At 43.7% G+C, this 26,553-nt stretch overlaps 1 protein-coding gene across 1 annotated transcript in view; it reads left to right on the top strand.

Moving 5' to 3' along the window:
• The window catches only part of LOC144119096 (monocarboxylate transporter 13-like), a 38,044-nt gene that overhangs the window by 6,558 nt on the left and 4,933 nt on the right, over positions 1-26,553 (top strand). Inside the window, exons 4-6 of the mRNA XM_077651812.1 lie at positions 5,803-5,908; positions 6,037-6,275; positions 12,989-13,132. Of these exons, the coding sequence (XP_077507938.1) occupies positions 6,050-6,275; positions 12,989-13,132 (370 nt within the window). The 5' untranslated portion in view covers positions 5,803-5,908; positions 6,037-6,049. The remainder of the gene's footprint in view (positions 1-5,802; positions 5,909-6,036; positions 6,276-12,988; positions 13,133-26,553) is intronic.

Genomic DNA, 26,553 nt, shown 5'->3' with positions numbered 1-26,553 from the left:
AACTGGTCAGTGTGGGGTGTTTCTAGTGAATACATATGTTGTTCGTTGTTGTAATGTTGCAACAGTTTTAAGAAAATATCCAGACTCAACGGACGAAAAATCATCGGAGTCTAGAACGTTTCAACGCCAGTGCCAATGAACACAATGAGCGCCGACGGCTAATAGCTTCAGTGCCGCCTTTCTGCCTCAATGTTGTCAATGCCAACGCATGCAGCGCACATCTCTCACTAACGCCACCACGTAACTTTAAGCGCGACTGAGGTCTTCAATGTCCCATGGGACCAGTTATGCGCCTTTCCGTTGCTTTCGAAGCTCCCGCTCTTGATCGCTTTCGGCCCAGCTACGGAGCGGCTGAAGTTTCGATGAAGGTCAAAGCAACGGAGTCGGCGAAACTCGCGCTACATGGTAAACCTTTGGCTTTAAAAAAACGGTAAAGAGCTCACTTTAGATTGTTTAATCATAGCTATGTCACAAGTGGAAGCGCTGAGGCAATAAAATATAGCGCGGCATTTAAGCGTCAATGGCCTTATTGGTGTCGGATGTACCACACTCAGCAAGACTTTCATTTAAGCTAGTTGGTTACTGTAGCTTGACATGGTTTACGCAAAAAGCGTACAGGCGCTAAAAGACGAAGACAAGCACACTCAAGACAGGACAGGCGCCAACTTCCAACTAAGTTTATTCATGAAAAAAAAAAAACGCTTAATAACCACACCAGGAGGCAAAGACAGAAGCAAAACAAAAAAACACGCAGTGACAGAGCATAGGAACACGTGCCAAAAGGATCAAGCAATGATTAGAACTCTGATAATGACCCGCTGAGAAACCTGATCTGTTCTTCTTAGAGCGAGACAGATGGCTTGCTTATGCAGATATGACCCCTCTGCTTGATGTTAGAGCGTGAAATTAGAGTGTGAATTCATAGAAGCTTGTTACATCAAGCAGAGGGGTCATATCTGCATAAGCAAGTCATCTGTCTTGCTCTTAGAAAAAGAGATTAGGTGTCTCAGTGGGTCATTATCAGTGTTCTAATCATTGCTTGATCCTTTTGGCACGTGTTCCTATGCTCTGTCACTGCGTGTTTTTTGTTTCGCTTCTATCTTTGCCTGCTGGTGTGGTTATTAGGCGTTTTTTTTCCATGAATGAACTTAGTTGGAAGTTGGCGCCTGTACTGTCTTGAGTGTGCTTGTCTTCGTCTTTTAGCGCCTGTACGCTTTTTGCATAAACCATGTACCACACTCATTCTCTGACGTGGACACAAACTTTTTCTGGCTATGGTATCTTTTGATCCCTGAACAGTTCCGAAAGTGTGCGCTTTAAAATATTTTCTCCCACTCGGACAAACCGGGGAACGAGGCAGCTCACAATAAAGCCCGAGGTTTCGTCAACCGGGCATGGAGCTCGCCTATTCATTCGGGGTTTACGAGAGACGGCATGACCAGTTTTCATGACATTACCCAGCATCACACCTTGCGCAGGCGAGTCCAAACGCTGTGCAAAGCACAAGACGGCTTCAAACTTGCTTCCTCACGAACCCCGCGCAACTGTCTCTCATGTACCCCTCGCAATACGAACCTAAATGTTTCCGCCATGGCGTAAGTGGCGACCCCGCCACTTAGACCACATCTTATGGGATTTTAAGGAAGAACCGCCTGCGGCGGATCTAGTACAAATCCCTTTTCTCGGGCGGTGGGATGCTGTGCTGGCCAGCTCAGACTGAAGACGCAAGTCCGGGCTGTCGAGTGGGCTGTCCAGGCTGTCAACAGTAATGGACAAGCGGCCACCTAACACGAACCTCCGATCACCGCAGTGTATGTGTGAGAGACTGGCATGTTCAAAAGCACCTAAAAAGCGGCTTCCCGTAAGGTGACGATAAATCCAAGATTATAATAGCTGCCGCGGTGTCCCAGTGGTTGTGGTGCTCGGCAGCTGACCCGAAAGACACGGGTGCGGTCCCCACCACGGCGCTCAAATTTAAAAAGGGGGTCAAAAATCTCCACTTGTTCGACATAATTCCGGAATCCCTCCCCTACGGCACCTCTTCCTTTCTTCTTACATTCCATCCTTTATTCCTTTCTTACGGTGCGGTTCGGGTGCCGATCGATATATGTGAGAAAGTTACAGCGTCATTTCCTTTCTTCAAGAACCAATTTTCAAATTTTCAACTTGTAGAGCCCCGTGAACTGTGCGATGTCGGTGAATATTACAGAACACCATGTAGCCGAAATTTCCGGAGCCCTTCACTACGGGGTCCCTCATAGACCGAGTCACTTTGGAGCGTTAAACCGCTATAAACCGTAAACCTAATTCAGGATGAAAATAATATACAAACTTCTTAAGAGCGAAAATGAGAAAGCCTTCCCCTTTCCTCTCTTTCTCCCTCCATTTTTTTATTATTTTAAATATATTGTTTTATTTGGTTGTCTTCGATTTTATTTTTCTATTTCCTCTTTCTTTTTCTTCTTTGTTTTTGTATTTACTTTACTTTTTGCTTTCATACAACGAAAGCCTTCTGACACATTTACATCGTTTTACATCAAATCAGTCCCACAAAACTTCCTTCAGCAGCATCTATTTTCTTTATTTTAATTAGAGTTTAAATTTCAAATCTTGATTTCGTATCGCAAAATTGTTGAGAGCCGTGGACAAAAATCCTTGGCATGTGCTTGACTGGGCCCACAGCCCTTTCGATATATGTCAGCATGGCAAACAGCGATATGTAACAAACAATTCCTTTATTGTACCAGAACTTTAAACTAAAAATATATATGCGAGTGAAAGTTCACAGAATCAGTGGCAATACATCTCTATGCACGTACAAAATAAAAAAAAACGTCCACCTCTATTTGTTTAAACATGAGGGCAGGAGATGACGCGCAATTTGAAGTCCATAATTTGTTCGTGATTGTGGAATTTCACAGATTTCGACATGTCCGGTAATTAACTAAATACAATTTTACAATTCATCAAGCAAGCTTTGCCATTTCAATATCTACTCAGGCACTACCTAACACAACCAAACTTTTGCACATTTAATTCCACAGAAAGACATAATTGTGACCACAGAAGTTGCGGGCACTCTTTGCTGACGCGATGTAATCATATAATGCTTTCGCATTAAAAAGAAAACATAGCCATAAACAAAAACCGAGTGTCGCGTACTTCCACTAAGACTACTGAGCCCAGATAATCTGCATTTTAATGTTCGAAAAAAAGGCACGTCTGTTTGACACACTGCGCAATGATGAAAAAGATTTATCGCATCTTGGCAGGTGCGTTGTCTCCTACTCCTTATCCCAAGGTTTTACACAATTGTAGCTTTTTGTGTTAGTTGCCTGTATTCATTAAGAACTTCGATAGTAGTAGTAGTAGCAGTTTATGAAATTAATAATAAAAATGAAGGATAAGATTTTTGCCAACCCTGGCATCTGCCATCGATACTGAAGCACATGAGCTGGGGCAGCGGAAATAAAGGATAGCAGGCAGAATGGAGAAACGAAAGAGGTGAGAGGACAGGAAGAGAGAATAGGGGAGAGGTAAAATACACAAACTATTTACACAATAAAAAATGCGTACAGGTTGCGCGCGTAATTAGTTCAATGCTTGACATGAGCTGCAGAATTGCTAAAGACATCTGCAAGTCTCGCACGAAACGCGTAGCGAGGCGCAAATATAGTCGCGCACGAACGTTGTTGGAGACCGAATCCTTATTATAGACACGGCCGCTCAACGAAGGCGGTGCACAGCAAAACTTTTACAATGTTCTATGTTGAAAACTAAGTTCACTTGGATGTTTGCATAAGCGGAAGTAGTCTGCCCTTTCTATAAGATCCTTTGGAAGAAAGATGCGTGGCAAGATATGTGAAGAGGATATGAGATATTTTAAAAAAATGTGCAGAAGCATCTGGAAAAGCCACGCGTTATCGTTGGACGTAATACACACTAAGCAATCTAGCTGCCGCTGTCCATGATTGCTCGCGCTGTTCGGCTGCTGACCCGAAAAATTACGGGATTGCATTAAAGTCTCCTTTTGAGCGCGAATGTGAAAGCCATTCCCTGTCCCCTCTTTCTCCCTCCGTTTTTTATTTTTTCTTTTTATAATTTTCTACATTTATTTTTATTCCTGACTTTTTATTTTATTACATATATGTTGCTTGCGAACTTTGATCAATCAACTTTTATATTTTTCTTTTATTTCCCACGGAACTTATGATTGAAAGTTCGCGGGGACAACTTTCCCCTACACCTTCTGTCCATAAACTTCCGTGTACAACTTCCGTCCACGCCAATCATGAGCCAGGAATGGCTTACGCCTTAAAAAAAACGAGAGTTCGATAGCAGCCGCGGCAGTCGCATTTCGATGAAGGCGAAATGCTGGATACCCGTGTAGTGTGCGACATCTGTACGTGCTGAAGAACCCCAGGTTCTCGAAATTACCCAGAACCCGACACAACGACGTCCTTTATAGCCATGTTGCTTTGGACGTCAAACTTCGTAAGCTTAAGCATTAAGCAAGCAGCTATATAGCTTCCTCTACCGAATCAGTCTTCTCTGTTTCATTGTGTGCAAAAATTTTCTCCTTAATATATCAAAAACGAGCAAACACAATGTTGTCCGTGCGCCGGACGGCAAATAGGATGTGTTCCTTGCGGTGTAGAATAAGAACATCTGCCGTGAATTAGCATGTGGTGTACGCACGTAGGCGTCAGTAAAAATAATGCCCTCTTTCCAAGACATTGTTTATGGGATACACGTGTCCGCCGGCCATTTCTGGAGAACTTAATGTCCTTATTCCGATGACAAGTGAGACCGCAACTTGACAGTCTGTGTTCCATCCGGTCCTAGCGAGACAATTGCTTCTTGTGACAGCAACCAGTGCAATGACCGGGCTGCTGGTGTCATTTTGGAGCACGTAGATAAACTGATAATAGGCATTTGTGGAAAAGATAAGGCGCAGTATATGTCTCACATCTCGGCGGACACCTGAACCGCGCCGTAAAGTATGGGGTTAAGGAGGGACAGAGAAGAAAGGAACAAAGAGGTGCTGTAGTGGCGGGCTTCGGAATAATTTCGACCACTTGGGGACATTAAGGTCATAATGACGGTAGTCGATGCGAAAAGTGTAAACTATTGCGGAAAGCGATTTCTTTTTTCTCTTTTCGGATTCTGGATTCGATTTTGTTTAAAAAAGCATTAGCAATAAGTAGGGTGATAAAAGATTTTGCTGTTTCGTTTCTTCTTTTGCTAAAGACTAGTCTACAAATGAGAAGCCCAAAATCATTCAACGCCTGCTCGTTCCTGCCGTTTCCGTGGTAGCACTATTCAGTACGATTATAATATTTTAAGAGGCATCTATGAAAATGATCCCTTTTTTACCTGAGTAAATGGCTTTTATAGTAAGCCTGGAATATTTCCTTGACATTGCGAGTAACATATCCTTAGTATTGTAAGTCAGCTCCATGCGAAGACGTAAATTGAGGCCTGCGCAATACCTGTGCCTTGATTTCTCGGAATGGTTTTCCAAGCACGCATGGAATAATCGTTGTTCGTTGCTTTAAGAATCTTAACGTCCCAAAGCGACTCAGGCTATGAGCGACGCCGTAGTGGAGGGCTCAGGATAATTAAGACCACCAGGGGTTATTATCTACCTACCTGCCTTGCCTCTGAAAGGAACCTATGGATATTTCAGTGTTATATAATGAGAAAACCACACTGAAGTAGGAATGAAATTTTAGGCAACTAAGTTCAACTGACTGATTGGGCAGAAGTGACGAAGACATCCATGCACGTTTTCTTTCGCAGAACTGCTGTTCATTCGAAGCTGCCCTATTTACTCTTAGTGGAGGAAGGGGCAAATAGTTCCTACTGCAAACAATTAAAGACAGGCTTGGAAAAGAGTACATGACTGGTATGTAACCAATATCCACTGCACGTCGCTTGAAAAAGTTGATAAATGCAACATATTGAATACCACAAATGCCGGCCTTATGTTTTCTCTTTGTCTATTTTGGAATGTTTATGTTTAATTTTTTTCAGAAAACCTAGCACCATGAAGCGATCTGACTTCCAAATTAGAGCAGGCTCTTCCTCTCGCCAACGAACAATTGACAACTGCTGGGGCGTGCCCATTGTGGCAGCTTTCTCCGCGTTTCTGCTCGTAATGGCCAGTTCCTCCTATGGATATTTCTACGTGCTGTTCATGAAGAAGTATGCGATCAGTCACGAGCAAGCTGCCTGGCCGGCGAGTGCGCTGGTGATTGCTGGAAGCTGTACATGTGAGAAATATTTCGGAAATTTGGGGCTACTGCAATATTTTGGAACAAACCGTCTTTGTCGCGAAGGCTATCGGAATGTAACTTCATTGCAACCTGAACGAATCAGATAGCTGTTATCGAAATGAGATATATGCTCGGTATTTATTTAAAGAGACTGATCTTATTTTATACTTCTACAAATTCCTCTGATCGAGAGGTTAAAGTTAGAAAAGTTTAACCGCTATATTGCTTGTAGTGCGCAATCAATTTTTAATAAAAATGGAAGGCGTCTGGCTGCTCTAAAAAAGTCAGTTATCAAGAAACGTCAACAGGACTACAGGAGACGTTGCTCTTTGCTAAAGTCACGCATGAGAGTTCTACAATACGATTCGGGAATACAAAAGCTCAAGTAGCTCTGGTAATGTTGTGCCCAAAGCAGCGTTTCAGACCCACATCAATGTGCGATATAAGTTTAGAAAGCGATAGCTATTGGAGTCAACTTTCGTTATTTCTTGACCAAAGAAAAGTGCAAATGTACTCGCAGTATGCGCCGTTTAATTTGAAGGAAGCATTCAATGATTTTGACTTGAACGCACCAAATTAAGTATTCGAATAAACCAGCTCATGGCTGCTCAATAAAAAAAAGGTTTTCTTCCAATTTGTGTTGTATAGAACACATTTGCTCGACCCGTCTCCTTAATAGAAGCTCTTTGCGGTAGGTGCAGCAGGAACGGAATGAAGGTATCGCGGATAGAGGATCGCGCCAGGCCACCAGGTGCATCTTCGTGCTGCCGAAGCATTTGGCGGAACGTTGCAGTACGGATGTTGCGCCCCGCAGCCTTCCTTTAAATTAGAAGGAACGATGCTGCTGAGTGTATTCTTCGTCTCATCCAAAGAGTAGAAGACGAGGACGAAGCGTTGTAGTCCCGTGATTCAGAGGGCGCAAACTTGCGCCCATGATTACAGAGGAAGAGCTTTATGTAGTCAGGGACAGGAAGAACATTAATTGAAAGATTAAAAAACTGCATATCTCCAACCAAAAATGTCAACTTTAACCCAACGTTTCGAAGCTGACTCGGCTCCTTCATCAGGGGTGACTGAGGGCAGTAGCTAAGCGTCTTTAAGTATGGAGGGGAGGGGGGGTGGAAAGAACGACAGCTGAGTCGCGCAAGGCGCGGGGGAGGGGTTTTAGGCTGTTAGTCACGCTGGCGCACTGCAGGGAGGTGCTGAATGGCGACATTTTTCGTTGCGTTGAAGAGCGAAGTTCCTGGGCATATACTGGATGCAGGTTTCCTTTTGTGCGGTTGATATTGTTCGGGGTGGTTTGGATATGCCAGGATTCCAGAAGGAGCCTCTTGTGGTAATTTGCTTCGGTTCCGAGGATGCGGGTCTCTTCAAAGTTGATTCTATTGTCGGAGTCCTCGGAATGTTCGGCTACTAGATTGCGCTCTCTTGCGAATTTGCGGACGTCGTTCTTATGTTGCCGAATTCTTTCTTTGAAATTTTTGGTTTCGCCGATGTAGCTTGCGTCGCAGTCGGCGCGTGGAATTTGGTAGACAATGCCTTGGGCTCTTTCTTTCGGCGGCCGGTCTTTGGGAACAGGTAGGCAAAGCGCAACAGTGTTTGTGGGCTTGTGCGCAACCTGGAGACCCGATTTTTTCAGCATTCGGGCGATGGTTTTGTTGACACCTCCGAGGTAAGGTAAAGTGACATATTTTGGTGGTGGCGTTGGTCTTTCTCCGTTGATTTCTTGACGAATGTTGTGTTTTTGACGTCGAATGGTTTTTTGAATAAAGTCTTTTGGGTAGCCGCTCATGATGAGTTCTTTGAATATCGTGCGTGGTTCTTTTTTTCTGTCATGTTCTGTGCTGCAGTGTGTCTCAATTCTTCTGAACAGCGTCTTCACCACTGATGCTTAAATGGACTGTCGGGTGGTTCGAAGAGAAGTGGAGATACCAGCCTGAGTGGGTTGGTTTGCGGTGTACGGAGCATTGAAGGGTATTGTCGTTTCGGGACACGAGGACGTCCAAAAACGGCAGGGAGTTTTCTTGATCGACCTCTAGCGTGAACTGATTATCAGGTTCTTCGGAGTTGAAATGACGAAAAAAAATTTTGAGTCTCAGATTTTTTGATGACGGCGAAGTGGTCGTCGACATACCTAAGGAAAATCTTTGGTTGCGGGTGGAATGAGTTGAGGGCTCGCTGTTTGACGTGTTCTATTGTTAAATTGGCCATGACGACAGAGATGGATGCTCCCATTGGTGTTCATTTCACTTGTCGGTAAAATTCCCCGTTTGACGAGAAGTATGTGTTTGATAGGCAACCCCCCAGAAGGCGGCACGCATCATTTACACTCAGCGGGGTTCGTGCTCTGAGTGTATCGTCGCGTTGTAGGGCGTCACGGGTAGCGGCCACCGCAAGCTTCACGGGGATGTTTGTGAAAACGGACACCATGTCGAAAGAGACAAGGCATTCGTCGGCCTCAAGGGTGGCTTGGGATACCAGTTCGATGAAGTGACTGGAATGACGGATATGGGTCGCTGTTTTTTCTGCGATTGGGGATATTAGTTTGTGAAGGTATTCTGATAACGAGCGAAGAGGGGAAAACCGGAAGTCGACAATCGGGTGCAAAGAGATCCCCGGTTTGTGGACTTTGGGTACGCCGCAGAATGCTCGAGGCGAGCCGTTGGTGCTCATTAACTGAAGGTAGAGGTTTCTGAAAGTCAATTTTGCATATTCTTGGCTGCTGAATAAGGTGGATATTTTCTCTTCGAAGAGAAAATATCCACATTACTCAGCAGTCAAGAACATGCAAAATTGATTAAGGATCCCACAACCACTACCCCAGCAAGGCTAAACAAAACATTGAAAGAAGTATTCGAAAAACCTCTACTTTCAATTATTGAGCACCAACGGATCGGCTCCAGCATTCTACGGCCTGCCTAAAGTCCACAAATCGGGGATCCCTTTGCGCTCGATTGTCGACTTCCGGTGTTCCCCTCTTCGCTCGTTGTCAGAGTACCTTCACAAACTAATGTCCCCAATCGCAGGAAAAAAAAAACAGCGACCCATATCCGTCATTCCAGTCACTTCATCGAACTGGTGTCTCAAGCCACCCTTGAGGCCGACGAATGCCTTGTCTCTTTCAACGTGGTGTCCCTTTTCACAAACATCCCCGTGAAGCTTGCGGTGGCCGCTACCCGTGACGCCCTACAACGCGACGACACACTCAGCGCACGAACCCCGCTGAGTGTAAATGATGCGTGCCGCCTTCTGGGGGGTTGCCTATCAAACACATACTTCTCGTCAAACGGGGAATTTTACCGACAAGTGAAATGAACACCAATGGGAGCATCCATCTCTGTCGTCATGGCCAATTTAACAATAGAACACGTCAAACAGCGAGCCCTCAACTCATTCCACACGCAACCAAAGATTTTCCTCAGGTATGTCGACGACCGCTTCGCCGTCATCAAAAAATCTGAGACTCAAAATTTTTTTTCGTCATTTCAACTCCGAAGAACCTGATAATCAGTTCACGCTAGAGGTCGATCAAGAAAACTCCCTGCCGTTTTTGGACGTCCTCGTGTCCCGAAACGACAATACCCTTCAATGCTCCGTACACCGCAAACCAACCCACTCAGGCTGGTATCTCCACTTCTCTTCGAACCACCCGACAGTCCATTTAAGCATCAGTGGTGAAGACGCTGTTCACAAGAATTGAGACACACTGCAGCACAGAACATGACAGAAAAAAAGAACTACGCACGATTTTCTAAGAACTCATCGTGAGCGGCTACCCAAAAGACTTTATTCAAAAAACCATTCGACTTCAAAAAGACAACACTCGTCAAGAAATCAACGCGCAAACACCAACGCCACCACCAAAAAACGTCACTCTACCTTATGTCGGAGGTCTCTGCGAAAGCATCGCCCGAATCCTGAAAAAATCGGGTCTCCAGGTTGCGCACAAGCTCACAAACACTGTTGCGCTTTGCCTACCTGTTCCCAAAGACCGGCCGCCGAGAGAAAGAGCCCAAGGCATTGTCTACCAAATTCCATGCGCCGACTGCGACGCAAGCTACATCGGCGAAACCAAAAATTTCAAAGAAAGAATTCGGCAACATAAGAACACATAAGAGTTACTCACTATAAATACCTCGGCGTTTACTTTTCGTGTAATCTCACCTGGAATGAGCATGTCGAGCTCGTTTCTGCTAAAGCTTATGGCATGCAAAATTTTCTAAGAAATTTTAAAATGGCACCACTAAAAGTTAAAGAGCTTCTATATTTCACTTATATTCGGCCAATATTGGAGTATGCTTGTGTTGTTTGGCACCCCCTACTTTAAATTTAACAGACATGCTTGAGCGTATTCAGAACTTTGCCGCTCGGTTTGTCTCAAGTAATTATGATTTTAACAGCAGTGTTACTAACATTAAACTAACGCTGGGATGGGAGCTGTTACGGAAACGCCGTACCAACTCCCGGTTAGAAATGCTGTACAGAATCTTTCACCGAAAAATAAAAATATATAAAAAAAATTATTTGCTTCCACCGCATTTCAGGTCAAAAAGACTTGACCATGGGTGGAAGATTAGAGAAATTAAATGCAAAACTAACACTTATCAAAACGCATTTTTCCCATCTAGCATTCATGACTGGAATCGCCTGCCCCATGAAATTGTTGAGTGCCGTTCCGACTCTATGTTCCGCGCGTTACTGTCGGATGTATGAGTGCGCAGTTGGCTTTCTTTTGGCTTTTTTTAATCACGCGGTCTTCGTTCTTGTTGGTCCAGCATCATTTGGTCAGTTGGCTTTTTTTTCGTCATGTCTTTTTGTTGTTTCATATTTCATTCATTTTGTACTTGCTGTGTCATGCCTTGTTGTATTGCTTTTTTTTTCTTCCTCTTTTTTTTTCTGGCCTATTCTTCTGTTATGTATCCTCATCCCCCCTGCAATAATGCCTTCGGGCGCTGCAGGTATTTCCAATAAATAAATAAATAAACGACGTCCGCAAATTCGCAAGAGAGCGCAATCTAGTAGCCGAACATTCCGAGGACTCCGACAATAGAATCAACTTTGAAGAGACCCGCATCCTCGGAACCGAAACAAATTACCACAAGAGGCTCCTTCTGGAATCCTGGCATATCCAAACCACCCCGAACAACATCAACCGCACTAAAGGAAACCAGCCCCCAGTATATGCCCAGGGACTTCGCTCTTCAACGCAACGAAAAATGTCGCCATTCAGCACCTCCCTGCAGTGCGCCAGCGTGACTAACAGCCTAAAACCCCTGCCCCTCCCCCGCGCCTTGCGCGACCCAGCTGTCGTTCTTTCCACCCCCCCCCCCCTCCCCTCCATTCTTAAAAGACGCTAGCTACTGCCCTCAGTCACCCCTGATGGAGCCGAGTCGGCTTCGAAACGTTGGGTTAAAGTTAACATTTTTGGTTGGAGATGTGCAGTTTATTATAAGTCTTCAAACCCAACCAGGCAGGTAAATCTGCAAAATGTTTAGTTTTCAATGAAAGAATAAAGGACGTTGGCAGAGCTGGTATGTCCAGGACTTCAGCGGCGTTGGCCGACGGGCGCACCAGTTGGACGAGCGCTCGGCGGCTCTCCATGGTGTCGCTGGTCAGTAGTACGTGACTTGGGGAGCTTGCCACCGGCGTGTTTGCGAGCGTTGAATAATTAATTATCTGAAATTAGAGCGAGCTACGAATTTACGCTGGCACCAAGCTGGTAAACTACATGGCTCATGCCTCCAGCCAATCTGCTGTAGCGGCGTGACTAGGAACGGCGCGCCTTCCTAGTATTTATATTATGTGAGCGGCGACCATGTGTCTGAGGGCAGTGGTACTGCAACCGGGACAGTCTCCTTGATGATTCTAAAGCAAGCTACTGTCTTCACGACGTGCAACAGGATGCATATTTCACGATGAAGTAGAGAGGTTTTGCACTGTTCGGGAAAAAGAGGAGAGGAGGGGGCGGGCCGCGTCTATGAGCCTGAAGAACACACAGGAAAAACCAATTCAAATAGCTCATTTGGCAGCATCTGTGGGACGTTGTAGAATTGTTTCTATGCCTAATCTTAAGACCGGGTCTTCAACAGATTTTCCACTTCGATTACTGTAATGCTTCGTACGTATCCCGCACAGAGTCGGCAAGAATTACTGTTGTGTCTTGCACACGGGCTCAACTGTGCTCTCGCCACAGGAAGCTAATGCTGGAATCCTGGTGTTCTGAACTGAATTAGAAATGTGAACATGCAATGAAGCTTCAACAACACTTTACAATCAGCTGATTATAAGTACAGTGGACTATAAACTACTACACCGCCACACATTTCGGGGATTCTCTTAGCTCGGTGACTTAGGACACGACTGAAGCTTTTTTCAACAGCAATTTTTATAACATTGCTAAACCGGAAGGGCATTGTTAGCACTTCCTGAAGTAATGCAATACCCACGCTATTGCTGAGAAGCTCTCAGATACAAATCTTTTAGTTGCATTGGTGACTCACGCATACATTTGTTTGCGTTCAGTGATTCCTATAACGGTGCAGCAAATGCTAGTACAACAGATTAAATTTCCAGGCATAATAGGCGCCTTCTGCGCTGTTAATTTGGTGCCACTCTTTCTCTACCTGGCAGTTAAGATTTTAGCCTGTAAGTGCAGACCACTAATAAAGAAAACGTTCTCTAATTGGAGTGCACTTCCCGCATCATTGCAGGTCTCGTCGTCAGTCAGATACAGTATAAGGTGTCCTTGTACCACATCACACTGGCAGGAGGCATCCTGGCTTCTATTGGTATCACGGCATCCGCCTTTGCGCCTAACATCATTTGGATGACGGTGACGTTTGGGGTGCTCTACGGTAAGAAGAACGTTTGTACAGTGGGAATCGTCTTCGTCGGCAAAGCAGGCTAAACGATGAATATTCAGTATCACCCGGGAGGTTTTTGCTTTCATTCGTATTCTTGACAAGGCAGAACTGAGTGACAGGTGTGTGTATATCTCTTGAACGGCCACGTTACCTCGTAAGACCCTTTTATAACAACTACAAGCTGTGGCTCACTGATATTTAACCTGATAGATATCCCCAAAAGAATCTGATAAGCCTCTTCCACGCCTCAGCTAGTTAATATAAATTAAATCAAAATAAATGTGCCTGGACGCATAAAGACTACTTTCTTCAAGGATTATTGTCGAATTATACGTGTCCTTTACTTCCTTATACAAAAGACGATTTTGTTCAGATTTTTTTTTTGTTCTGTCTAGCGCTGAAAGAATGCGAACTATGTTCAGGTGTTTTTAACTATGTTTCCACTCAGCATCCAAGGTGTGAAACGGTTCTTCCTAACGTATTATATTTATAAAATGTTACCACGGCACCATGAACATTCTTGGCACTTGAACCATGCGACCAACCTGGTGCTACCGTTTCCATTTTTCGAGGTCACTTCTTTTGGAAATAGTTTAGAGACCTGGTAACTGCGGGGGAGTTTGTAGTGAACATAATAAACCGATTCCCGTGCTTAGTACCTAGCTGTATTGAATCGACTGTCATTAGAAAAAATTAAAGCCGTCTCTTAGAGTTATTGGCATAATACTTGAAGGGGAGCTGTTGTCTGTCTGTAAACGGCACTAATATCTTGTTTTATTTTAGTCTATCGGACTCATCGTTGGATCTGTTACAATTCGTAAGCTCGATTTACTATTTCCCATTGGCGTCTCACGTCTTTATTATTGCTAGTTCATTTCCCGTTCGCACTGTGTGCTGATTATTAAGGTGCATTGGAGTCTAAACATTGTGTTCGTCTGTCGAGTAGCTCCACGGAGACGGCATAAATCTTGAATGTTTTCTAGAAAGTGCCAGGTCGGTTTAATTTCTTACTCCCTTTGGAAACGCGAGCATTTGCTCGTAGCAAGAATAAGTTTGCATGCAACACTCACAGCACCTCTCACAAGGATGCTGAACTCATATATTCAGTCAGCGTGGCTAGTCCGGTAGTAAAAGCTCGCAGAGTTACAGAGGATCTTCTCCTCTTGCAGTCAAAAAATTTCATTCGTAATATTGCTCTCTCTGTGATGAAGTCGGTGCGTCAATGGGTGCGCCTAGAGGGTATGTCACGAGCCTCTAATGGAAGCATTGTGTATCTTCGTCTCACAGTGCGAAATATTATCTTGCGCTGCGAGGAGCTCACCTTAGATTTCGTGAAATCAGCATCCACCGTTCTGGGAAGAGGGTCGCTTTGCTTACGGCACAGAAACCTTAGTGATGCAGTAAACTTGGGTGCTGAGGTGTAACGATTCTCGAATTGGTGGGAGTATTGCCACGACTGGGAGACTAGAATTCGAACTTACAGAAGTCGCTCTGTTCAATCTCTTTCTGCATGCCTTTTCCAAGCGTTTTCAGACAGCAGTCAGAAGTGGTACGGCCACTCTGGACACCTTATCATTAGTCAGAAAAAATGCAACTAAAATATAGAGCTTCATAACACTGGCATCTTATCTTCACTTTTTAACTTCACTGGACAGGTGAGACCGCAAAACCAGAGTTGTAGGTATTTTCGACGGGGTAAGTTTTTTCCTCAGCACGAAAATATACTTCACTAAGTACAAAACCTGTTAAGAAAAACAGCGAACCTGAGATCAGACGCTGTCGTTTTGATCGATTTTTTCAATCTCCAAATTTAAATACCGTTTGCCTTTCGAGTTTCAGTGGCGTAAAAGGGTTATCCTGATGCTGAACTGAATTTTGTGTAATAATGGCAGGTATAAGTTTATAGCAATTAAGTTTACAAAAAGCGCAGCGAACATTTACTACTGTTACGTAAATCGAGATGTTCTGAGATAGATAGCGTATGCCTGCTCATTTGCAAATTGTTCACTCCGTTCACCCTTTCTAGAATTCTTCCGTCACGGCACAGTGAATGTGTGCACTCACTGTGTTAGAGTGGAAATCTTTTCTTTATAATCATCATCATCATGAGCCTCAGTCCAATGTAGGACATAGGCTTCTTCCTTCGACAAATAAATAATGCGCGGTTAACTTCTAATTGTGAGTTTCGTAGTTTCGTTCCCTTAGCTGACTATCCAGTAGATTATCCCAGAGTTTTACAACACGAGACGTAACCTTAGGGGCCCCATTTTCATGTTGCCTGCAGCGGCCTCGGGGCGTATATTTCAAGAAATTTTTAAAATAGGTAGCACGCCGAATATTTAAAGTATTAGCTACCGGCAGCGGCATATGGGCTTAAAGAGAAACGCTTTACTGCAAATCTAATTTTTTAACTTCAAAGTTTTTGAGCCCAGAGCCGTAATATGCGCCTAAAACAGCGTATTTTGTGAGGTTCAATAATTCGCTTCTTGAACCAAGGCCTCGATTCTATAGGCTCTTTTTTATGTTAGTATCATTAGCCTTTTTCGACATGAAGCACTTGGTGTCCTTGCGTCTCCATGGCAAATAAACAACGCTTACTCGCTAAGCCCAACAGCTGTTCAAATCAAGAAGTCATACTGAAATCCGCGCCGTTTTATAACAAAAATGTTGTGCTCCGGTCATCTGGAGTGATGTGTAATGTGTGTGGTGTGAGTGATGTGTGATGTGCATGGCATTATGTGTGTGGCTTTTGACCATACACATCATGTAAAGAAGCCGTGGTGTACAAGTTTCCATCGCCGTGCGGGAAGGTGTACATTGGTACGACCGGGAGGTGTTTCAACGAACGCGCCATGGAACAGGCGAGGTCGGTTAAGAACGCATCAGGAAACAACCCCTCAGCATTGTAAACACTGGAAGCTGAGTGGGTGCAGCCGGCTCCCTCTTTCAGGACACGGTTTTCGTTGCAATCCAGAATGACTACCTAACGCGCGAAGCATTGGAAGTTGTGGCCAATTCCGATCAGGCTTGCGTTACCACCCTGTCTGTCGCACTCACCGATAGAGAGTTCAAGTATCTTAGTCGATTTTACCGTTTTGAAGTCAGTGCATTGTATCCCAGACATGTGTCGGCGGTTGCGTGTTTTTAACTATTTTACTTTGTTCCCTGCTTTTAGCTCGTGCCTTTTTGCACACGCTATAGCTCGCATATTTTCATGGAGCGGACCCCTACACCGCTGGTTTTAGTGGTTTTATCTTTTTTAAATTTCCCTGTGAAGTGACTACTGTTTGCTCACCGTCACGCAGCATATCTTTCCCCCTCTTTCCCTTCTCCCCCTCATCGCGCTATTCGTGCACCCGTTTCACATAAAGAAATCTCAGTTCTTAGTCAGCCTCGCGTACGTTCTTTCTTCCTGCGTGGTGCGTACTTGTCAGCAGTATTTCTGTTCATATTCCACCAACTAGCTCAGAAAAGAATTCTTCCTGTCTGCATTTTTATTCGTCCTCATGGTTTCGCACTGCATCTCTTAATTACGCTAATTCTTCGGTTGAAGTTTAGCCCTGCTTGTTAACACAAAAAGATAAAGGTCGCTCCATTCACGTATGTCCAGTTGTTCTGATACTGCCGTTTCTACTTAACCGTTAATTTATCCTAAACTCTTACCACTTCTGCTAACTATCTACCTATTTCAAACATACGGTAGCATAAAGACAAAGTATCCCTTCCTGATTTCTTATTTAGGATTCACATCTGATGGAGTATGGCCGCAGTATTGCTTTTTACACATGATTTGGCTTTGCTGCACTTTTTGTGCATGGAATGCAGTTTCCGTTTGTAGACTTGATGATTTAGAAGAATCTGATGTGAATATAAGACAGTCTCTCCACGGCCAGCGAAAGTAAAAGTGAAGGTAAAGAAATTGCGTTTCAAAACCCAAATGGGTTTTTTGTTCACAATGAGGCTAAGCTAACCAACTTAAAGCTAACTTCATTTCGGCGATGATGTCACGCACACCCACTTCATTTCATAAACAGGCAATGCGGAAACGCCAACCCAACCAGTTTCAAATACATATTTTTGCCCTTCCATATTTCAAATGAAAATCATTTTGTTAAACCTTCGTTTTCCGCGTAAAGAAAGCTTAAGCGTCAGGCACATTTGTTGTGGATTCCCTGAGTAGGTCCCTAAACTATGGAGTTCGAAAACAGTGCATATATAAATTTTTTTGCATGAGCGAAAGCAAAACAAGTAAAACAGCACTTAATACAGATCATTGCAAAAGATGGCACATAATACATCAAGTGTGACAATTAATGTTGATCTAGCACAAAAAATAGGCCATTTGTACTACTAATTTCAGATGTGATATCTGGTACGACTTAAGATGGATATATTTTCATGCAATAATTCGATTACAAGATACATTGGAAAGGCTCCCATTAGAAGCTCAAATGAGTGTAAATTATGCAATAACAGAAAGTGCACTAATTTACACAATTAGTTACCCAGGTAATTGTAAATTTTAATATTCGCTGTTGTAGGACAAATAAGATGTTTATCAACTCACATATGCATTTAAAAAGGGGTGCAACCAGAACAATTTCGCAAGGTAGAGCGGAGTGATTTAAAGGCGGCAGTGATGCGAAAAAATGATCATCATCAGCAGCAGCCTGACTGCACCCAATGCACGGCAAATACCCCTCCCATGTCTCTTCAATTAACCCTCTCCTTTGCAAGCTGCATCCACCCTATGGCTGCAAACTTCCTACTCTCATCCGCCCACCTAACCTTCTGCCGCCCCCTGCTACGCTTGCCTTCTCTTGGAATACATTACGTTTTTCTTAAGAACCAGCAGTTATCTTGCCTTACATTACATCTTGCCTTACATTACATGCCCTGTCCAGGCCCATTTCTTACTCTTGATTTGGAATAAGATTTCATTAACCCGCGTTTTTTCCCTCACCCACTCGGCCCGCTTCCGGTTTCTTAACATTTCATCTATCATTTTTCATTCCATGGCTCACTGCGTTGTCCTTAACTTAAGCTGAACTCTTTTCTTTAGCCTCCACGTCTCTGCCCCGTAGGTGAGTACCGGTAAGATTATGCTGTTGTACACGTTCCTCTTGAGGGAAATTGGTAAACTGCCACTCATGATCTGCGAGAATTTGCCATATGCGCTCCAACCCATTCTTATCCTTCTAGTTATCTCCCTCTCATGATCCGGATCAGCTGTCACTACCTGCCCTAAGTAGACTTATTCCTTCACCATTTCCAGCCCCTCGCTGCCAATTGTTTACTGTTGTTCTCTTGTTAGACTGTTGAAGATAACGTTGGTTTTCTGCATGTAAATTTTTAGAAGCAGCTTTCTGCTTTGCCTGGCTAACTCACTAATCATGATTTGCAGTTAACTTTCTGAGTGACTAAACAATGCCATGTCATCAGCAAATCGCTGATTATTTAGGTATTGTACATTTACTCTTATTCGCAACTGTTCCCAATTCAGGCCAGGCAATACATCCTGAAAACAGGCGGTGAATAGAATTGGCGAGATCGTGTCTCCTTGCCTGACGCCCTTCCTTATTAGAATTTTATTGCTGACTTTATGGATGGTTATGGTAGCTGTGCAGTTGCTATGTATACCTTCCAGTATTTTTACATAAGGCTCCTCTACACCCTGATTACTCAATGCCTGTATGACTGCTGAGGTTTCCACTGAGTGGAATGCTTTCTCGTAATCAATGAAGGCTGTATATATATGTATATGTATTTAGCAGAGAAGATAATGGATATGAGAGACTCGTTTTGACAAACTTATGAAGGGAACCAACAGTCACCGAAACCAAGGTGCACAGGGGAATGTTTAATTTTTTTAATGTGTATTTCTAATCAGTGGGATAATCAGTGGGAGAATAACACTTCAATTAATCTGTCGCTTAAATAAAATTACTTATAAAGCAGCAGAAAAAAACCATTCCACCGGTGGGATCCAAACCCGAGACCTTCGAATATCGCAGCAGACTGGACAGCTGTCGCCATGGCTAAGTTGATAGAGCACCGGACCTGATATTCGGAGGTCGTGGGTAAAGATCCCAACGGCGGCATGGTCGTTTTTTCTGCTGCTTTAAAAGTAATTTCATTTAAGCCACAGATTAAATCAAGTCTTATTCTCCCACTGGTCAGCACTAAGAATTAAAAAAAAAGAAACATTCCGCTGTGCATTTTGGTTTCGGTGACTGTTGACTTCCTTCATGTGTTTGTCAAACGAGCCCCCTCATTTTCCTTACCTTGTCTGCATATATATATATATATATATATATATATATATATATATATATATATATATATATATATATATATATATATATATATATATATATATATATATATATATATATATATATATATATATATATATATATATATATATATATATATATATATATATATATATGTTGCTTATATTCTGCGCATTTCTATATCACCTGGTTGATAGCGTCAATATGATCTATTTTGGAATATCCTTTACGAAAGCCTGTCTTAACATTTGGTGTCTAAGATTGCCTTGCTCTACTAGCGACTACCTTAGTAAATACCGTGTAGGCTACAGATATTAAGCTGAGCGGTCTGTAATTTTCCAAGCACTTGGCGTCTCCTTTCTTATGAATTAAGGTCATGTTTTCATTCTTCCAACTTTTTATGGTCAAGGTCATAAGACACTGCGTATACAGGGTGGCTAGTTTTTCTAGCACGATGTCCCCTCCATCCTTCAACACATCTGCTGTTACTGATCATTCCCAACTGCTTTTCCCCTTTCCCTTGCTCCTAAGGCTTTCTTTACATCCTCTTTCGTTACTGGCGGGATGACGCATTGCTGTGCGCTACTGTCTCTCTCATTAACGTTTTGATTACATTGGCTACTGTGCAGTTTTGCGTAAGAACTCTTGGGCTACTTAAACTATTTTATTCATATTGCTAATGACATTGCCCTCCTTGTCTCTCGACGCATACATCTGGTTTTTGCCTATGGCTAGTTTTCTCTTCACCGCTTATATGCTGCCTACGTTCTTTAAAGTATGCTTGATTCTGTCCATATTAAACTTCTTAATGTTGGCTACCCCTTGCGCTTATTTATGAAATTCGATAGAGCTATCAGTTCTATTCTTTCGGTAGGGTTAGTAGACGCCCCCATCCTTTGGCGCTTCTTAATCAGTTGTTTTGTCACCAGAGATAGCTTGCCGGTATCCTGTCGAACCGTCCTACTGCCTACTTCTACTGCCCACTCAGTAATGATGGCTGTCAGATTATCGTTCATTGTATGAACATCAAGATCGTCTTCCTCAGTTAAAGCCCAATAGAATATTTGTTCTGCAGCGATATCTTGAATTCCTGTACTTTCCCTCTTACCGCAAACTCGCTAATGGACTTCCTGTTCACTATCTTCTTCCGTTTCCTCTTCAAGTCTATGCTTATTCGAGACCTTACCTTTCTGTGGTCGCTACAGCGCACCTTTTCGAGGACGGCCACATCCTGAACGATGCCAGGTTGAGCGCATAGAGTGAAGTCGATTTCATTTTTAGTCTCACTATTGGGGCTCTTACATGTTCACTTAACGGAAGAAGGTATTCATGATCTGTAAAAAATTTCTATCTGCGAATTCGACTAATAACTCTCTCTGCTATTTCTCGAACCTATCCCATAGTCGCCTACCGCATGGTCACCAGCCTACTTGTTGCCCACCTTAGCGTTGTAACGATGCAGCGATGGCGTAGAGTAAAGCGTTTGTCAGACGTTTAGAGGAATCCCCTAAGGTGGAGTGAATTTGTAATAAGGGAGTAATTACTCATAGGCATCCACCCAACCACCGCCATACGGCTACAAATGAAAACTATGCAGCTTTCTCAGAAACCTCGTAGTTAAAGAAAAATTCGTCCTGGTCTGGGGTTCGAACCCGGGACCACTGCTTCACCCGAGCAGTCGCTCTACCAACTGAGCTAACCGGGACGGCAAGCTCATGGTAGGGCAAGAGCGAATTTATTAATAATTCCAAGTGGGAACAGTGTTGATCAGATATTTAGAGGAATCCCCCAAGGTGGAGTAGTTTTGTAACAATGGAGCAATTATTCATTGGCATCCACCCAAGCGCAACCATCTGGCTACAAAGGAAAGCTATACAGCTTTCTCAAAAACATCGTAGTTAAAGAAAATTTCGCCCTGGTCCATAGTTCGAGCCCGGAACCACTGCTTCACCGGAGCAGTTGCTCTGCCAAATGAGCTTTCCCCTAAACATTTGACCAACACTGTTCTCTCACTTCGAGTTATTGATCAATTCGCTCTCGCCCTACAATGAGCTTGCCGTCCCGGTTAGCTCAGTTGGTAGAGCGACTGATCCGGTGAAGGGGTGGTCCATGGCTAGAACCCCGGACCGGGACGAATTTTTCTTTAACTAGGAGGCTTCTGAGAAAGCTGCAAAGCTTTCCTTTGTACCCGTATGGCGGCATTTGGGTGGATGCCAATGAGTAATTACTTCTTTACAGGTAGAGCGCCCGCCTCGTATGCAAGAGGTCCGGCGTTCGAATCATGGTGCCTCGCAATTCTCCACCAGGTTTTAATAAAAATCCGCATGTCGATGGAATTGCATAACCAGGCCTGGGGTGCGGCCTAATCTCAGTGACCAGAACCGACAACACACTCACTCATCAGTGCAGGATTTGGCCGCCGTGGTCTAGTACTTGGCCACAACCTTCTTTGAACAAACCAATTAACCCTCGGCCCTCAGTCCCCAGCGGCTGCGGAGCAACTTACCACGGCGGTGGTCAGACCTGTGACGCAGCGAAAGGTGCTGAGACTTTCTGACTCAGGCCCCGCCGCCATTGGAATCGGAACCTATGCAAACTTTAACGCTAGAACTTTATCTAGTGAGGGTAGCCTAGCAGTACTCTTCGAGCAACTAGTGGGAATTAAATGGGATTAAATAGGGCTTAGTGCAGTTAGGAGGACAGATGAGGCATATACAGTAGGAAAGGACAGACACATACTGTGCTATCATGGATTAGCGAATAGACGAGAACTAGGTGTGCGGTTCCTCATTAATCAGAATATTGCTGGCAACATAGAGGAGTTTATAGTATTAACGGGAGGTTAGAACTTGAACGTGGCTATCTGGGCATGTTGTTAATTCATGATGAAAATGTACAGCGCAAATAAAGACGAGGACACAAGGAAGACACATGAAACACACGAGCGCTGTGTGTTGTATTTAGGTTCAATAGGAGGTACAAGCTGAAAGTGGTGCAGGCCTACGCGCATGCATCCAGCCATGGTGACCAGACCGTTGAAAGCTTCTATGAAGAAGTGGAATCGGCAATGAATAAAGTAAAATCACACCTCACTGTACTGATGTAAAAAATGATGAAGGCATCTAATGAGGTCTGAAACCGGATGAAAAACACGGAAGGCATAAAGAGTAGATAATGCTGTTCGCTTATCTGATAACTGCCGAAGTTATAGGCTAGGTGGAGCCACGTACTGCTACAGATTGAGTCTTTGTTTATTTCTGAGTGCAAAAAAATATTAATTAATGTTCCCATCTCTTACTGGGGCCGGTTGCAGGTCTAGCGTGTGCCCTATCAGCTGTGTACTGTCCCTGTACCTATTTTTGCACTGATTACGGGGCCTGGATCAAGTACTCAAAATCCCAAATAGAATCCTTGCATGCTGATAAATTCTCTAATCCATATTTTTCCTAGTCAACACAACCATTCATACCCTACTAGTTGTAGTAGCTCCCCACGCTTGGGAACATAGACTTTTAGGCCCATATTCGCTGTCTCGCCACCCTTTCCAGTAACCGGATTCCTTTCAACTCACCTGACGCATTTTTATCAGTTTTGCCCGTCAACCGATTAATCGTGTTTAGCAGCTATCTTGCTTGGTCAAGAGTTTCAAGTTGAAATTCCCCTTGCCACTTCGCAGCCTACCGTTCCTAAAGCCCAGGCTGCCTTCTCGAAGTGGAGGCCCTATTTAAACCGCGCTAACTGCGAGCGTTTTGCGTAGACGAAATCAGTCCTTCTTGTCGAAATGTTGTCAAGAAACCTAAGGCGTCCCCCATTCTTTTTATCTTGTCAGAAATGCACCTACCTATCTTCTGTCTACTATGGACTCTAATAGAGAAAATTGTGGTTGTCGATTGTCGTTTACGTAAATTCAAATCCAGGGCTCACCTCCAGTTTTGACGTCCCTCAATTTCGTAATATATTTTTGGGTTCTGAAATCGAGCTTAAAAATTAGATTTGTTATTTCAGTACATTTATCGAGAAATTATTGCGAGTGATCAAGCACATAATGCCCGTCTGGCCGTAAAATAAACTTAACAAGCACTGTCACCGCAGCATGATTCTTTGCAATCTCGTCTCGACGAACTCGAGGACTGATCGCGGCACAATAACCTGCTTTTCCGAGGCATTGCCGACTCACGCCAATATTGGAAGGAAACTAAAGACAGTGTGAAAAAAACCCTTACCGACAGCATTGACAACCTATCAGACTTATCAATAGAACGCGCACATTGCCTCAGCCAGTATTCTTCCTCAAAATGTTGCCCTATCATAGTCAAGTTCAACAACTTAAACCTGAAAGAACGTGTACTTTCGACACGCAGTAAACGTAAAGATAAACGTGTAACAGTGTCCGAAGATTTCTCCTCCGCCACGCATACTGCTAGAACTAAGCTAGTTGATTTCGCGAAAAGTCTGCCAGGCTCGCCTAGTTTTCGGTTTCGCTACAACAAAATGACGGTGAACGAGAAATTATACGCCTGCAATGCCTCCACTGATAGTATTGTTGAGATTACTATGCCACCGAAACAGATGCTTTCCACAGCGGAGCGCCGTCTCACGATAATATAGCCGTCACTGATAGCACAGTCGAGTCTGCCACGCCACAGAATACAGATGCTTGCCACGGTGGAGCGTCTTTACACGATTCCAGGTAGGAAAACGGGAGGGGAATGGGAAGTGAAACAGTCCAGTTAAATATACAGGTGTTGCTTTGTAACATACGTAGCATCTTTAACAAGCGTAATGAACTATCCTGTGCAATTGATACTATTAAAGCCGTCATTATAGTGTTAACTGAGACCTGGCTTCGACCTCAAGTTAACGACCGGGAACTCTTCCCGATAGCCCGCAGGTTTTCCTTTTATCATTGTAACCGCACTACTAGACAGGGAGGTGGTGCTCTCTTAGCAATTAACAAAGACTTAGTCACAATGCATTCAGTTTCCCAGTTCCTTAGAGTTAATTTGGGCTAACATTGTTTTTAATGACCAAAAAGTTGATTGGAGTTTGTTGTCGTCCTCCATCTGATTCTTATAAATTCACTAACAAACTACACGATGCAATCAATCTTATTACATCTCGGCACACTTCATCGCCTACGTTCCTACTTGCCGACTTTAATATTCCAAACATTGCATGTGACACTGATCCCATTACCATTAATTCCTGCTCTACACTAGCTAAAGGCTCCCGTGTATTATTTTGTCTTCTCTCGTATGCATATCGCACAAGAAGGTACTAGAATTACATATCTTGATTTAAATATGCTTGAGCTAGTCATTAAAACGCAACCTTCTTTTGTTTCGAACATTACTTACTTGCCATCTCTGAGCGACCATACCCTCATAGCTTTTATAAGTTGCTCTTGCTCTGAGCTGAAAAATTTCAAGGAAAAGAAAACAATTTATAACAACAGTAAGGCCAACTTTGAGGCCATAAACAGTGAGCTGCGTTTATTTCTGGACACTTTCTTGGACGGCTTCATCGATCGCAGGGCTCAATCGAATTGGGATATGTTCGTGGCGAAAATTAAGGACTTAACAGATAAGTACACACAACCCGTATACTTACCTCTAAGAACACAGCTCCCTGGTACAAAAATAATATCAAGCGGTTGTCAAACAGGAAGAAACCTAAGTACAAGCTTGCAAAACATTCTTCTAACTGTGACCGACGGGTTCCTTATAAAACCGCTTCACGTGAATACGTTACAGCGCTAGAACAGGCGAAAAACACATTTTAACGAGTTACCCGTGTCGCCATGCTATGCACTGATGAGCAAAAGTTTTGGCGCACCTTCAACCCGACTGATAGCGATAGCGTATCTCTAGTTCACAATTCCAGAACTACTATTCCATCCGAACTGCAAGATTCCGTGTTTAACGACGTCTTCAGTTCCGATTTTTTTATCACCCCTGGTCCCCGGCTTCCTTGCACAGTGTCATTCGATTATAAGCCCATGTATCCTGTCACAATAGACATTGATGGTGTTGCAAAATTTAAAAATTCACTAAAAATATCCCCTGCTTCAGGCTGAAACCTAATCAATGCCAAGTTTAAAAAAAAAATACGTGTTTATTCCTCCGTCATACTACCAAAATTTTTCAGAAGTCAGTTGACCAGAGTTCGCTGCCTGCTGCATAGAAGATGGGGAGGGCGATTCCACTCCACAAATTAGTTAACAAGCATTCTCCTCTAAACTACCGGCCAATTCCTCTCACCAGCATTCCTTGTAAACTTCTTGAACACGTCCTGTTTTCTCATCTAGCTAACTTCCTAGAATCGAACTCTTTCTTGTCGCGATTTCAACACGGATTCCTAAAATCATATTCGTGTGAATCCCAACTTGTATCCAATACTAACAAGTTCCACGTTATTCTTGATCGTAATTCACTAGTTGGCTGCGTGTTCATAGATTTCGCGAAAGCGTTTGATACTCTCTGTCATAGTTTACTACTATACAAATTGCAGCAACTTTAGCTGGATCCAAAGATTCTAACCTGTCTTGAAGCTTTTATTGCAAACCGACAGGAGTTCGTTTCCATTAATGGTTTATGATTTATGGGGGTTTAACGTCCCAAAGCAACTCAGGCTATGAGGGACGCCGTAGTGAAGGGCTCCGGAAATTTCGACCACCTGGGGTTCTTTAACGTGCACTGACATCGCACAGTACACGAGCCTCTAGAATTTCGCCTCCATCGAAATTCGACCGCCGCGGCCGGGATCGAACCCGCGTCTTTCGGGCCGGCAGCCGAGCGCCATAACCACTCAGCCACCGCGGCGGCTGTTTCCATTAATGAGTTCACCTCAGATACGAGTGTACTTCACTCCGGTGTCCCGCAAGGCTCTGTGCTCGGTCCGCTTCTTTTCCTTATTCATATTAACGACCTATCCTCCCGCATTTCACCTCACATTCACCTACTCGCCGACGACTGCATAATATTCCGGGAAATACCATGCGATGGCGACATACTAATGCTTCAATGCGACCTTGACTCCATCTCAACTTAGCACCTTAATGTTAACAAGTGCAAATTCATGCGTGTGTCTCGAGTGCTCTTGTCACCTTTACGGCCT

This window comes from Amblyomma americanum, chromosome 2 (assembly GCF_052857255.1).
Source record: "Amblyomma americanum isolate KBUSLIRL-KWMA chromosome 2, ASM5285725v1, whole genome shotgun sequence".
In the NCBI taxonomy this organism is placed as follows: domain Eukaryota; kingdom Metazoa; phylum Arthropoda; class Arachnida; order Ixodida; family Ixodidae; genus Amblyomma; species Amblyomma americanum.
The sequence above is the reverse complement of the archived record's forward strand: the minus strand, read 5'-3'. Positions and strand labels throughout refer to the sequence as shown.